This window comes from Lathamus discolor, chromosome 3 (assembly GCF_037157495.1).
Source record: "Lathamus discolor isolate bLatDis1 chromosome 3, bLatDis1.hap1, whole genome shotgun sequence".
Taxonomy (NCBI): Eukaryota; Metazoa; Chordata; class Aves; order Psittaciformes; family Psittacidae; genus Lathamus; species Lathamus discolor.
This window is the reverse complement of record NC_088886.1, coordinates 110636859-110649457: the sequence shown is the minus strand read 5'-3', so window position 1 is coordinate 110649457 and position 12599 is coordinate 110636859. Positions and strand designations below refer to the sequence as shown.

The following is a 12599-nucleotide window of genomic DNA, read 5'->3' as shown; positions in this document are numbered from 1 at the left end:
TGGCACAGCTTGAAGCCGTTACCTCTTGTCCTATCACTTGTTACCTGGGAGAAGAGACTCACCTCCACGTCACTGCAACCTCCTTTCAGGTAGACAGTAATAAGGTTCCCCCTGAGCCTTCTCTTCTCCAGACTAAATAACTCCAGTTCCCTCAGCTGTTCCTCATAACACTTGTGCTCTGGGCACGCTAACCCTTCACCAGTTTCATTGACCTTCTCTGGACCCACTCCAGCACCTCAGTGTCTCTCTTGTAGTGAGCGGCCCAGAACTGAACACTGGATTTGAGGTGCAGCCTCACCAGTGCCCAGCACAGGGGGATGATCACTGCCCTGACCCTGCTGGCCACTCTGTTTCTAATACAGGCCAGGATGCTGCTGGCTGCCTGGGCACAAGCTGGCTCATGTCCAGCAGCCATCAGTTAGCACCAGGTCCTTTTCTGCTGAGCAGATTTCCAGCCACTCTTTCCCAAGCCTGTAGTGTTGCATGGGGTTGTTGTGGCCCAAGTGCAAGACCCGGCACTCTGCTTTATTGAACCTCATACCATTGGCTTTGGCCTATCGATCCAGCCTGTCCAGATCCCTCCATAGAGCCTTTGTATCCTTCAGCAGATCAACACTCCTAGCCAACTTGGTGTCATCCGCAAATTTACTGAGGGTGCACTCAATTCCCTCATCCAGATCATCAATAAAGATGAAGAGCTAAATACTTTAACTCTTACTGCTAGGCATCATCTTCAGGATTCAGATTGGTTTTGCAGCTCTCTTCTGCACCCTAGTATTTCAATATCTTGGAAAATACGGATAGTCTGGAAACAGTGTTCTACTGCTGGTTTTACCAAAGCTGTATTGTCCATGATGATTATATTCAGAGTAATACAACCTCCCTGCCCATGCTCACTAATCCTTGTTTACACAGGCAAAGAGCGCACTAGGTCTTTTTTGGTGCAGCAACTTTCGTGTTGCATGGCTTCACCGCCACAGCCCCAAATCCTGTCAAGTGCTGCTTCCCAGGACAGAGCACGTCCCTTTCTATATCGTGGGCGGGGGACACTGTCCTCATTCCTGAACTTAGAATTCCCAAACTGTCTGTCCTAAATCCCTTGTATGGCCCACTTCAGCAGGTAACCTGGATCACTCTGATACATCTTCTGTCACTATTATTCGTATTCCACTCATCTTTTTGTCCTCTGCAAATTCTTACAGGCAACTGTACTGCAAGCGAGTCCCCAGGGGAGCGCTTCTGCTGGTGAAACATTCGCCTATGGAGAAACGTGACGTCCATCGGGGTGACCCCACCAGGCCGCGGAGGGCGGGCGGCCGTGGTAGCGGCAGCCCTGCTGCCCACCTTTCCCCGACCGCCCCCTCTGGAGCTCCGGACGCGCAGCCGCCCTACCGGGCCTGGGGAGCTACGGGCCCGGGCTAAGGCAGCGCCGAGATCTGTCCTCGCCGTCCGGCTCCGCTCCGCTCCGCCCCGGCGCTCCCCGCCCCGCGGAGCGGCCCTGTGGAGTGGCGGCCGTGGGGTGCGCGGGGCGGGGACTGCTGCTGCCGGCTCCCAGTGAGCTCATCCCGCCGACGCGCCCGGCTGCCCGCGGAGGAGCCCTGCCTGGGCGCGGGGCCGGGTACCGCGGTCGGAGGTAAGCCGTTCCTCCCGCTCGCCCTCCTCCCGGCCGGCCTGTGCGGAGGGCAGCGCGGGGGCTCGGCGGCGGCGGGACGCCACTCAAAACTTTTTGGCCGAGGAGAGTGTACGGGCACGTTGGACGGGCGCGGGGCGGGAGCTGAGGCTTACGGTGGGGCTGCGGCGGCGGCGCTGAGGCGGCGGCTGCCCCTGCGGCGGGGCCCGGGCCGTGGCCGTGGCCGGCACAGGTGGGGGTAGGGCTGGGCGGAGCGCGGAGAGGTGCGGCCTGCGGCGGCCGTGGAGGCCGGAGGGCCCGGGGGCGGGCGGCGGGGGCTGCCCGGCCGTGGGGGGGCTGGAGGAGGCGCTCCGGCAGGGGCGAGGCCTGGGGCTGCTGGGCGGCCGGGATTTCCGCCTCCCAGCGCATACTTTCGCGTTTCTGTAACTAGTGAAATCTTCATTCCTTTATCAGTAGAGATTCTGCATTCTGGAAAACTTGAGTTATTTGTGGTTACTCGTTTGTGATAGCAGAACGCAAAGCAGCCCTGCTGAGAACAGGAGACATGTCACGACTGTCCCATTAGTAGTATGGCAGCTAAAGTTGAGGCATATGGCAAATGCAGCCGTGCATTACTCAATCAGGCGTCGGATCTACATGAGATGTTCCAGGCAGAGTTGGCAAGAAGAGAGATGTTCAGCTATTTACCTTTCTAGACTGAAATGGACTGTGTAGGTGGGCATCCATTGGCAATGACCTTGTTTTGATTACTGAAACAGAAGGTCCTCCCCTTGTGGTTCTCAGTGTTGCCTGCTGTGATCTGAAGCATAAAATGATAATTTCATTTTTCTTTTAATATGCGAGTTACTAATAACGTATAATAACTGCGTGTTTTATTGCATACTTCCTAAAGCGTTCTGATTTCTTAGTAGTATTATTTCAGTTAGTTGTTAGCCGTAGCCTCATAATGCATATTTATTGGGCAGAGTAAAGTGGGTCCTTAATGATTGTTTTCAAAATACAGTGTAACGGGACACATCTTTCTGTGAGGATGAACCTCGAGGGTGGGAGGGGAAGGGAGGCTAGATCTGGCTCAGTGTGACACTGAGTGGGTCCCCTCGACCCTGCTCTGTTTTATACCCCCCTCTTTCTCCCCCTCGTGGCAATGCAAAAGTGGCACTCATCTGGGCTACTCTAGAGGTCGTGTGTTTCTGACTGATGAATCAAATGCTGCTTTACCATTTGGAAAGCTAACAGTTGGCAATGTGGGAGGTTTGCTTTGGGCTCCTGTGATTGCTGGGTGTAAAACAGTTTGCAAAAGGTCTCCTGTTTTGGAGTATGTTAAATGTTTTACTCATCCAGGCTACTTCAGAGTTTTGCGGGATTATTCAGTACATATGAAAGGCCTATGTTAACTCGCATTTTTTGATAGCTGCTCCTTAAAAGTAGCCTGATGCTTAAAAATACCAGGTAATGAGGGAAATAAATGTTTGGATCCTGCAGTCCTCCACAGTAGCTTGATATGCAGCTGTCATAAATGAACTTTTCCCATTTTTTCTGATCTGACAGTTGAGAGCTTGGAAAATAGGGTTATGTTATTAAATAATGCTAGTGAGGAAGGTAAGTGTAAATACAGTTTCTTTCTGCTGCTGCTAGGGCAATGCATTTAGAGCTTCGTTTACATGGATGCCCTAAAGTGCTGGTTGTCCTGCTTCCTCAGTTTAGCTAACCATTGGAATGTCCAAATGGTGAAGAATTACGTCTGCTTCTGAGCCAAAACATATTTGGTTCATGGCCAGAGTTGCTCAGCTTCCCATAGCAGTCTGTAGGAAAAAGGCATTTTGTGTGTTGAACCACAGTCCCAAAGTTGATGCCATAGCAACACTGTGATCTGAGTATATACTTCTGAAGACAGCTAAGCAGCCTTAGGAGAGGTGTTCTGTTTTTCTTTAGCTGAACTTCTTACTGTCATCAAGGTTAAACCTTTCTTTGAAGATGAAAGATTAATCTGCAAGCCTTCAAACTCATCAACCTGATCTGTTGGTTATTTGCAATGACACCCGTAAACATCTGTAAGTTGCAATAGATATTAATGGCTTTACAATTAAGATTTTCTGTAGCAGTGCTGCCTTGATTAAAAACTTGTATTCCAAGCTCTACCAGGAGCTGGACCTTTATGTTTTCCAGAAAAACAGAGAAAGGCCAGCTTTGGGTTTTCTGTGTGGGTAAGGGTTGAGAAAACTGGGTTAGTTTGTGTCTTTGGTTGCTTTCAGCTCTCCAGATTTAACATGGAGAGTTTATTTATCACAAAGCCGTGGCAATTAAAAAATTAAAAAATATATGGCCTGACAAGTGCAAAGTCTTAGTTTTAAAAAATGTGTTTGTGTATAGAAGGCACTGCTGTTAGAAAATTGACTTCTGAACAATAAGTAAGGCATGGTATAACACCAAACTGAAAATAAAACCCAGAAGCAAGCACTGAAACCCTCTGTGATTGTCACTGGTTTTGTATTTAGTTCGAAAAATGACTTGTTGTTGTTTGTTGTTTGTTTGTGTGTCTGTTGGTTTTTTTTTTCTTTTTTAAAAAAGGAAAAAAGTTTATTTTGGTGGAGTCTTAAACTCTCTGATATTGTCTTGAAGGAAGTAAATAAAGAGATCAGCTGCACATTAATGCAGAATGTCTATTGTATGGCCTAAAATTAATGTGTGTACTTGCTATGCTATATGTTTCTACCTTCTTTTAAAGTTCATTGTTCAGCATGGCTGAAATCCTTCAGTATTCATTGTACTTAGGAAATTCTATGAGTACAGTCCAGCATGCTTACCTGATTAGATTATTTATCCAAGTATAAAAGACGCTATAGAGGTGGCGAGATGCTTTGTATTAGGTATTTAGATTTGCCATATACCTTTAAGAGTCTAGTACAAGAGTACCTTTCCTGCTTGCTTAGGGTGGAGACAATTTTAGGTAGGGAGAGTCTGAAATGAAACACAGGTTTTCTGCCATTTTGGTTTTGTGCTTCAGCGAAATAGCATGCCAGTGATCTCCTTATCATAGCTAAAATGTTTTGTTGCTTTTGCCCGCCCTGTCTTTCAGCTGCATAGAGACTAATCGTGCTGAGTTTGCTTTGTAGTTATTTCAAGTTTCTGTGCTGTATAGGCTTCCTTGTCACTCCTTCATCATTATAGTTCATGTTAATGTAATGACTTTAACTTTTTAAAATTCTGTTTCTCTTGCTGTGTTTTGGGAATTCTGTTTTGGTTTTCTCCTCTGCACTTACTGAGAAGAGGCATGTTAAGGTATAGGCTTGATCTATAAAGGCACTTTGGTACTGGAATGTTAAACTTTGCAATATCTTAACTTCAGTGCTTGGCCTCCCTGTATAATGTATGAAGAAGCTTTTGTGCACGAGTAATATTTGTACAGGTTTGGAAGCAGAAGGCTAGGTAGCAAAAATTGTCTATTGGTTATTTCTCCACTATGTGACTGGGAATAGTTGCTGGAATATGTGCTTTGTTTCCAGAGGTAGTGCCATCTCCAATTTAGTAATTCACTTTTTTACTTTTCTTGATCTGGAATAATCATTTCTAAAGAGGGTGCCAATTTGAAAACAGAAGTTCCACTAGCTTGCTGGATGAAGCACCCTGCAGATCAGCCAGCTTGACAGATTTGAAGTGTCTCCTCATCTGTGCGTTGTTGTGTGGGATGTCAGTTCTCAAGTGTTTGAAGAGAAGAGTTTGCTATGTTTCATTGATTATAAAATGTTTTCAGCTTGAGAATCTCACAGGGTCTTAAACAGTGGTCAGTTTAGTGATAGTAGTGAATGAGGTTTTTGCGTAGCTATTAGCAGAAATTAAAATTTCTCTGAAGTCAAATCAAGAGCTGCTTTTAGGATCTTGAAGTTATTGAAGTTGGTGGCAAAGTTCAATAAATTATTGCTCATTTGACCTTTTTCTGCAAATACTCTTGTGTCAGCAGGCCTAGGGGTACTTTGTGAAGTACTTCTTGGGCACTTTTGAAATACGAAAGACCAAAATAATTTGGGGACTAGGGCTGGTCCTGAAACCATCTAGTTCTTCCTCATGTGCCTTCACAGCTGTGAATTCAGCTATATCTAGACATGGATGAAATTGGAAAACTAGATGCAACTTAGAGTTCTAGTGATCTTGAATATGGCAGCCGTGCAAGGTACAAAGCTACAGATACATGTTGTTTTGAATCTCTGCTTTTTTTTTTGTCAGCTGCCTTGAATTTGTGGTGTTCCTTTAAGTTAGAACTTGTGAATTATCAATAAATGCAAATTTCCATGGTTTAGATTTCTGAATTACAGGGTGGTATCATAAGAGGAAAGACCTCTGTAGCCTATGGTAGAAGAGTTGTCAGTCTCATTTTAGCCTGTGGTAGAATTTCCCCTCTCATTGGTGATCCAGGTATTACTCAAATATAACACCTTTTTTTTTAAAAGGTATGTCCTATTCCAGCATTGCAAGAATTAACCTCTCGAAGAAAAGCATGAAAGGTGAATGTGTGACATGTTGCACATTGTGTAGGAAGTGAAACAGTTGCCCCGATGGTGTGGGAATGGCCTGTGTGGGTGGTCTCAAGAAGGAGCCCCATGAGTAGATGCATCTTGGGACAAGGGTGATGTGTACATGTGCACATTCATCACTGGGCTCAGTAGCTGAATGCAACCCTCCTTCACTTCAAGCTGTTTCTTATCCTTTCCCTTCTACCTGTATAGTCCCCCTCCCTTGCTCAGACAAACCTGCAATTAAATATTCAAGAATTAGCATGCTTTTAACAAAGTCTCTCAAGATTTTGTAAGGAGTCTTTTCTGCTTAATCCAAGCTACTGTTGTGGTTAATCCTTTTAGCTTGTCTGTCAAAGCACACTTGGCCATGTTGGTGAGCCTTGGCTTCTGGTTAAACTGCTGACTTCCTCCATATGGGTCACTTGCTTTTAAGTTTATTGAGTTAACAACTGTTGTTAGTGCTTGTGTTACCTGTAGCTAGTAGCATTTAAAACACCATTTCAGAAAGATGTAGAGCGGAAGGGTTACTTTTTTCTTTGTTTGCTACATATTTAGTATATTTGATAATTAACAGCTTTAAAAACAAAGGTGCTTGTAAAATGTTTGCTGCATTGCATTGGAGTTGTGTATATGGTGTGGGTTGGGGTTTTGTTTTATTTTTTTGTTTGTTGGTGGGGTTTTTCTTTGGTTTGTTGGTTTTTTTGTTTTAGTTTTTTTCAAGACTCAGTCTTTGTTAAATTTAGATCCAGCAGGAGAGAAGCTGGAACTTGTTAGCAACACAGGAAACGCCCTGAAAGAAAGTTTTTGATGTGCATGTTTGTGTGTAAATGTGAACTCTGCAGCTATGTGGCTTGAGTTAGACAGTGGGGTGCTCTGCTTAGCTTTGAATAGTTTTGTGTCTCTAAATCTTGTATTAGCTTCTGGTGGAACTTTGCTGCCATGTACTTTATATGATTATTAAATATCTGTGACTGTCAAAAGCTGGTAGTTTTAAGTCAAATTATGAGCATTGCACTTAAAATAGCTGAGGTGTTTAATTGCTGAAAAGACAGAGTCCAGATTAAACCACTTTGTTTTATCTGGAAAAATACCAGATTTTGAGATGTCTAAAGACTGAGCTGTTCTTTCAGTCATATACAATGAAACTAATTAATTTCTTTCTTCACAGGTTCCTTTCTTTCCAATCTGTGTTTCTGACCATACTTTAGCAAGTTAGGATTTAAACAATGCACAAGTAAAAATAAATAGAAGCAAAATATGGCTTTTTTTTAAACTTAAATGAGATGGAAGTTTCTAGAGAGTTTAATGTGTGAGTTGGTTTTGGTTCAGGCTTGGATTTTTGCTCTTTTCTGTGTTTGTTTGTTTGTTTTGGGGGGGTGGTTGTTGGTTTTGAACAAGAATGACAAAACACAAAATATTCTTAATGTGGATTTTGGAGGGAGACTGTTTTGCACCAGAAATGCCTTTGAGTTGATTATTTAGTTAATATGCCTCAAGGTCTGTTTTACATTGGGCTAAATTCCCACTGAGGTCACAAAGGTTTTTTTTTTGTGCTAGTAAGGCCTGAGTTCCTGGATTCTTCTACAATATATTCCAGAAACTGGAAGTTTGAAGCAGAGAGGGAGGAATATTATTGCCACAAAGTGTAGAAATGGTTTTGCTATGGCAAAGTAAAATTTTCAGCACTTCCCAGCTACTGGTGCAGAATCTTTGTGTTCAAGCAAGAATTGCTTTGAAAAATGCAGGAGACAATGGAAAGACATTGAGGGGAAAACTTTGCTTTATCCTCAGATAAACTAAATTTGGCAAAGGTAGAATGGAATACAAGAACATTGTGTCTTCCAGCATGATATACCAAACTAATGTACAGTTTCAGAATCCATTGATGTATTTTAAACTCTGTAAATGCAAAACTGGTGTGTAGAGTTTTTGTTTATTCTATGTCTAAGCTATTTTTTGGGCCACTGTGGTACGTTACAGATGTATTTTCTGTAAGGCTGAAGTAGGTTAATCAATGAGTGATGGCAGCACTTTATTTACACTCATTTAGAGGTACTAGATATATTATGAAAGTTTTGGGAAAAAAAGATCTAAATAATGTTGGGTTTATTTTTGCTTGACCAGAAATGCTGGTTTTTGGGGTTTTTTTTAAGACAATAGGGGAAGAAGGACAAAAGTGACATTATTTTGTTCTGCTGGAACTCAAAGCTCTGCCCAGAGGACTATACTAAATGGTTTGTTAGGACTTTTTTCTTCTTCTTTCCCCTCACCCCTGTGCCTGCACAGAAGATTCTTCCAAAGCTCTTGCATCCTCTGCGGCAGAGTTGCATCTTGGATCACACTGGGCAAATGGGTTTCTTGAGAGAGCTCATTTTCGTAATGAAGTGTTCCAAGGCTCTGCCTAGCTGGCATCTGAGAAATCTAACATTGTCCCTCCAATCTGGTAAAAACAAGGTTCTTCCTATTTTTATCATGTCTGTTAATAGGAAAACCAAATGTTTTTCTCCTTAGCAAGCCTTGCTTGCGCCTTCTTTTTACAATTCTCAGTTTTCCCCATAAGAAAAATTGAATTCTGTTTATCTGCATTTTTTTTCTTCAGTTTGTGGGATTTTGAGGTGAGTTCTTGTTGATGTTAGATCTGTGGGGTTTTTTTTTTTTTCATAAATCAGTGAACTCGGCTCGTCTGATTTATATGGGATTTGCAAGCACCCCATTAACAGGTTAAGGTGAGGCAATCTTGACAAACTTGTAAAGCTGTACACAGACCCGAGATTTTCATGAATAGTTAATTTTTTGAAGGATGCAAGTTTGTATTCCACCACTAGTTAATTTCTGGTTGTGAGGATTTAAATGTGGGTTGTTTTGGACACTTGCCTGTGGAGGGTATGCATTCTGGCATCTGAATTAGAGGATTTAGTGGTGCTTGGCTGCTTAATTACTGAAAGCAATAGGACAACTGTAAAATTTTAATAAATATGGGCTTGCCAGGTATTTCATATTTTTGGTAAGAGCATGTAAGATCTTGTCTACACCAGGGAGTTACTGCAGAATGAGGCAGGGTGTGAATGTGGAGCACTTTTCCCCTTGCATAGACAAGCCTTTAATTTTTCGTCAAGAGCAGACTCTGGGATGTTCCATGTATGTTGTTCTCCCTAGTTTGAGGTCTGTAGTGGACTTATGGCTAAGTCTGTAGCAGCTAAAACCTGTATCTAGTTTATGTGAATAATCTAATTGATTTCAGTAGTCTGCTTTTGTAAAGAGAGTACACCACATGTTGGGTTGTGGCAGGACTGGAGGGCTTGTTTGTAAGCCCATTGTGGTAGATACTGCCTGTCGTAAATGTTCAAACAGAGCTAATTTTAACACTGTGGCAAGGTCTCTTGACACTACTGTATTGTACATTAAAATGAAAAGTGCTTTCAGGGAAAAGGAATTGGAAAAATATGGCTGTTAGAGTGTTTCCTTGTAGTTTACACTGTAGAAGAATGCCTGAGTCTTGTCCATAAAACAGCATAATCAAATAATTAAAAACGGAAGGTTTACATTTCACAGCAGACATAAAAAAGGTCTTGAGATGAGAAGTGAGGAGGGTAGTATTTCTGCTTTGCCGCATTCCTATGGGTGAGACAGCCGAGCCAATCTAACAGTTTGTTGTGATTCAGAGGAGTGGTTTTCCTTCCTTCTGTACCAGCCATGAGATCCTGCTCTTTTTCCTGTGTTGTCTCTGTTGCTCATCTGACTCTGCAGTGCACTTCAGAAAACACAGAAAACTGTAGCAGCACTGGCACGATGTAGCAGAAATATGCAGCTGACCCCTTTGGCCATCTTGTAATGACTTGTCCAGTATGACTTTGAGTAAACTGCTTTTTGTTCCTCTTAAATTAAATGGACATAGGAGTACTACCCTCCCTGCAGGCTGTTATGAACTGAAATATGTTTTAAGATGCTCTGGGGGAGAAGAGGCAGTATATACAGATGCCTAGGGTACTTTCTGAGTCACCTGCGTTCTAGATCATGTAACTTAAATGTTTAGTCTCTAGGCAGCCTCAAGAATGTTAATGTTAAATTCTCAAGTTCACTAGTTTATTTTGTCCACTTCGATTACTGCTTTATGCTTTTTGTGTGCGTGTATGTGTGTATGTGTTCAATTGTGCTAATGTGTTCTGGACAATGATAACACTCCTGGTATGTATGAGCTTTGTGTCCTACTTATTTCTGCCTTTTAGGGTCATGTAGGAGTTACATCTGGCTCCACGTTTTTTGGTTTGTTTTTTTTTGCTGGGAGGGGGGCGAATATCTGTTTGATAACCAATAAGTTTAGGCAGTCGCATTTTCTGAAGGAAAGAACTCTGTCTGCGTTGCATTTTTGATACAGGTTTCCAAGATCATCTTGTATGACTTGCCCTACTTGAGCAGGGGCAGTGGACAAGATGACCTCCAGAGGTCCCTTCCAACCTCTGGCGTTCTGTTCCGCTACCATAACCAAAGAGGTCTTAATGACTGTGGTTACTTTTTGTCACCATGGATATTTCAAGCTGTTGTTGCACACATGCTAGTCTAGTAACTGAGTCTAGTAACTGAGGCTAGAAGATACATACCCTAATGAAGAAAGTAGCAACATCATTTTTGCACCAGATTAGTATATCTTAAAAGTCACACTGAAACGTCCAGAAATGCTTACTTAATAATAGATACGTTTGTCTCTATTTTTAGGCCTGTGAAGCAGGAAGTATTTAATGTGTCCTTTGCATACCAAGTTTGGATAGAGCTCTGCATTTGATTTTTGGCAAAAGCGAGTGGCTGTGATTCCCAGCCATTTCAAGATAAGGTGTTTTATGATTAGGGATTATAGAAAACATACTGTCCCAGAATTTCTAAGGATAGCTGACATGTACAAAAAAAAAAAAAAAAAAAAAGTCCAGAACATGCACCTGTATTGGGCATCGGTGTCTGAAATGGAGGCCTGCAGAGTTATGAGAAGATTAGTAGTAAAACAACAGCTTTTTTGAAAGAGAGGAAAATTTTATGAAAAAGCAGAGAAGTAAATCCTGAAGGTGTGTAAGGGCCCACAATGTCCAATTACACAAACAAAACTGCTTCCTTGCCACTTTGCATCACTTGGATGGGAGTGATGATAATTAATGCTGTTGATGGCTTTGCTGTATAGTTTCCTTAATGTATTGGTAAAGTATCCAGGAATAAGCTTAGCTTTGGTTTAAATATAGGAATGAAAGTTACACAGCCAGCATATGAGTGAAAAGATGATGTACCAGCGTGGATAAACTGAAGGGAGCTGTATTGCTGCTTCCTTTGCTTGTAGACTTGTTTCAGTCTTGTTTTCAAACTCCTGAGTGGACCAACTGTCAACTAGCAAAAAAATTTTCCTCTTCTGAGAGACCTTCTTATCTGTGGTGATCTGCCCTGCTGAGCTACCTGAAGACTGTGTGGCACTGGCTTTTGTCCGGCAGTGTATGGTGCCAGTATGTATCAGTACTCTGTAAATTCAGCAGCATTTTGACTGGTCCCCTTTCCTATTGTTGTATAGAGTAATTCTGTGAGGAAAACTGCCCATGCTTACTGTGAACTGGCTTTTCAGTAGATGAAAGACTGTGGAAGAAGTCTTCACTTCTAGACAAACATATTTTCATTTTACGTCCTACAATATTTTCCTTGAGTTGTATGCACCTATTAGTCAAATACTGCCAGGTTTCAGTAGTGCCTGCTTTGGCTTCGTAGCAAATGATTACATTTACCATTTGGAGGGAATTTGTTTTTCTTTTCTGGAAGGATCATCAGTCTGTTAAAGTCATTGGAACTCCGTGATTTTTTTATTTAATTTTATTTTGCACATACAAAGTGGCACCTCTGCCAGACTAGCTACAGTAGAAGCAGCAGGTGGCACTTGAGGTATACAAAAACATTCCCTCTCTAAAAGTGTGCCTGAAGACTGTCATGCTGTGTGTTTATAAATAGTTTGGTGGTAGAATCATCTCATTTTGAAGCAGAGCAAAGTTTCTTCAAATGTGCAGCTGCCTCATGTTTTTTTCCTTTGTTCTTGTTTTGGTTTGCTGGTTTGTTATGTGTAGCTTCGTAGACAAAAGAAATAAATACGGAAATCAGTGTGTTTGTTGGACCACATGCTAGTTTAGTAGGTCCGGAAGAGACCTGTAGCGTCAGATCACTTTGAAGTCATGGGTTTTTTTGGGTATTGCCTATACTGTTTTGAGAGCCGCCTCATCTTACCAGTGTACTCCACTGAAATTCTCAAGACATTGCTTTGGTCAGGCCTAACTTTCGTGGGTTTTTCTTTTACTACTGAGGCTGAGAAGATCTTGGTTGGTGTTCTTTGAACTGAAAAGGAATAAAAGTAGCAGCTTTGCAAGCTCTGACTTCAAGTACACATCTTAAATCTGAAAATAAGACTACGTACAGGCACCTGGGTGGGTTTACGTAGGATA

The 12599-nt window shown here is 42.4% G+C and overlaps 1 protein-coding gene across 6 annotated transcripts in view; it reads left to right on the top strand.

The window, feature by feature from the left end:
• Window positions 1–1513: 1513 nt before the first annotated feature.
• Window positions 1514–12599, top strand: part of TANC1 (tetratricopeptide repeat, ankyrin repeat and coiled-coil containing 1) — an 83691-nt gene continuing 72605 nt past the window's right edge. For 4 of the 6 annotated variants that reach the window (XM_065671166.1, XM_065671163.1, XM_065671165.1 and 1 more), the window contains exon 1: window positions 2317–2344. In XM_065671166.1, the coding sequence (XP_065527238.1) occupies window positions 2332–2344 (13 nt within the window). In that variant the 5' untranslated portion in view covers window positions 2317–2331. Of the gene's footprint in view, window positions 1634–2305; window positions 2345–12599 lie in introns of those variants that run through there. The other 2 variants (XM_065671167.1, XM_065671164.1) reach the window with 2 other exon arrangements.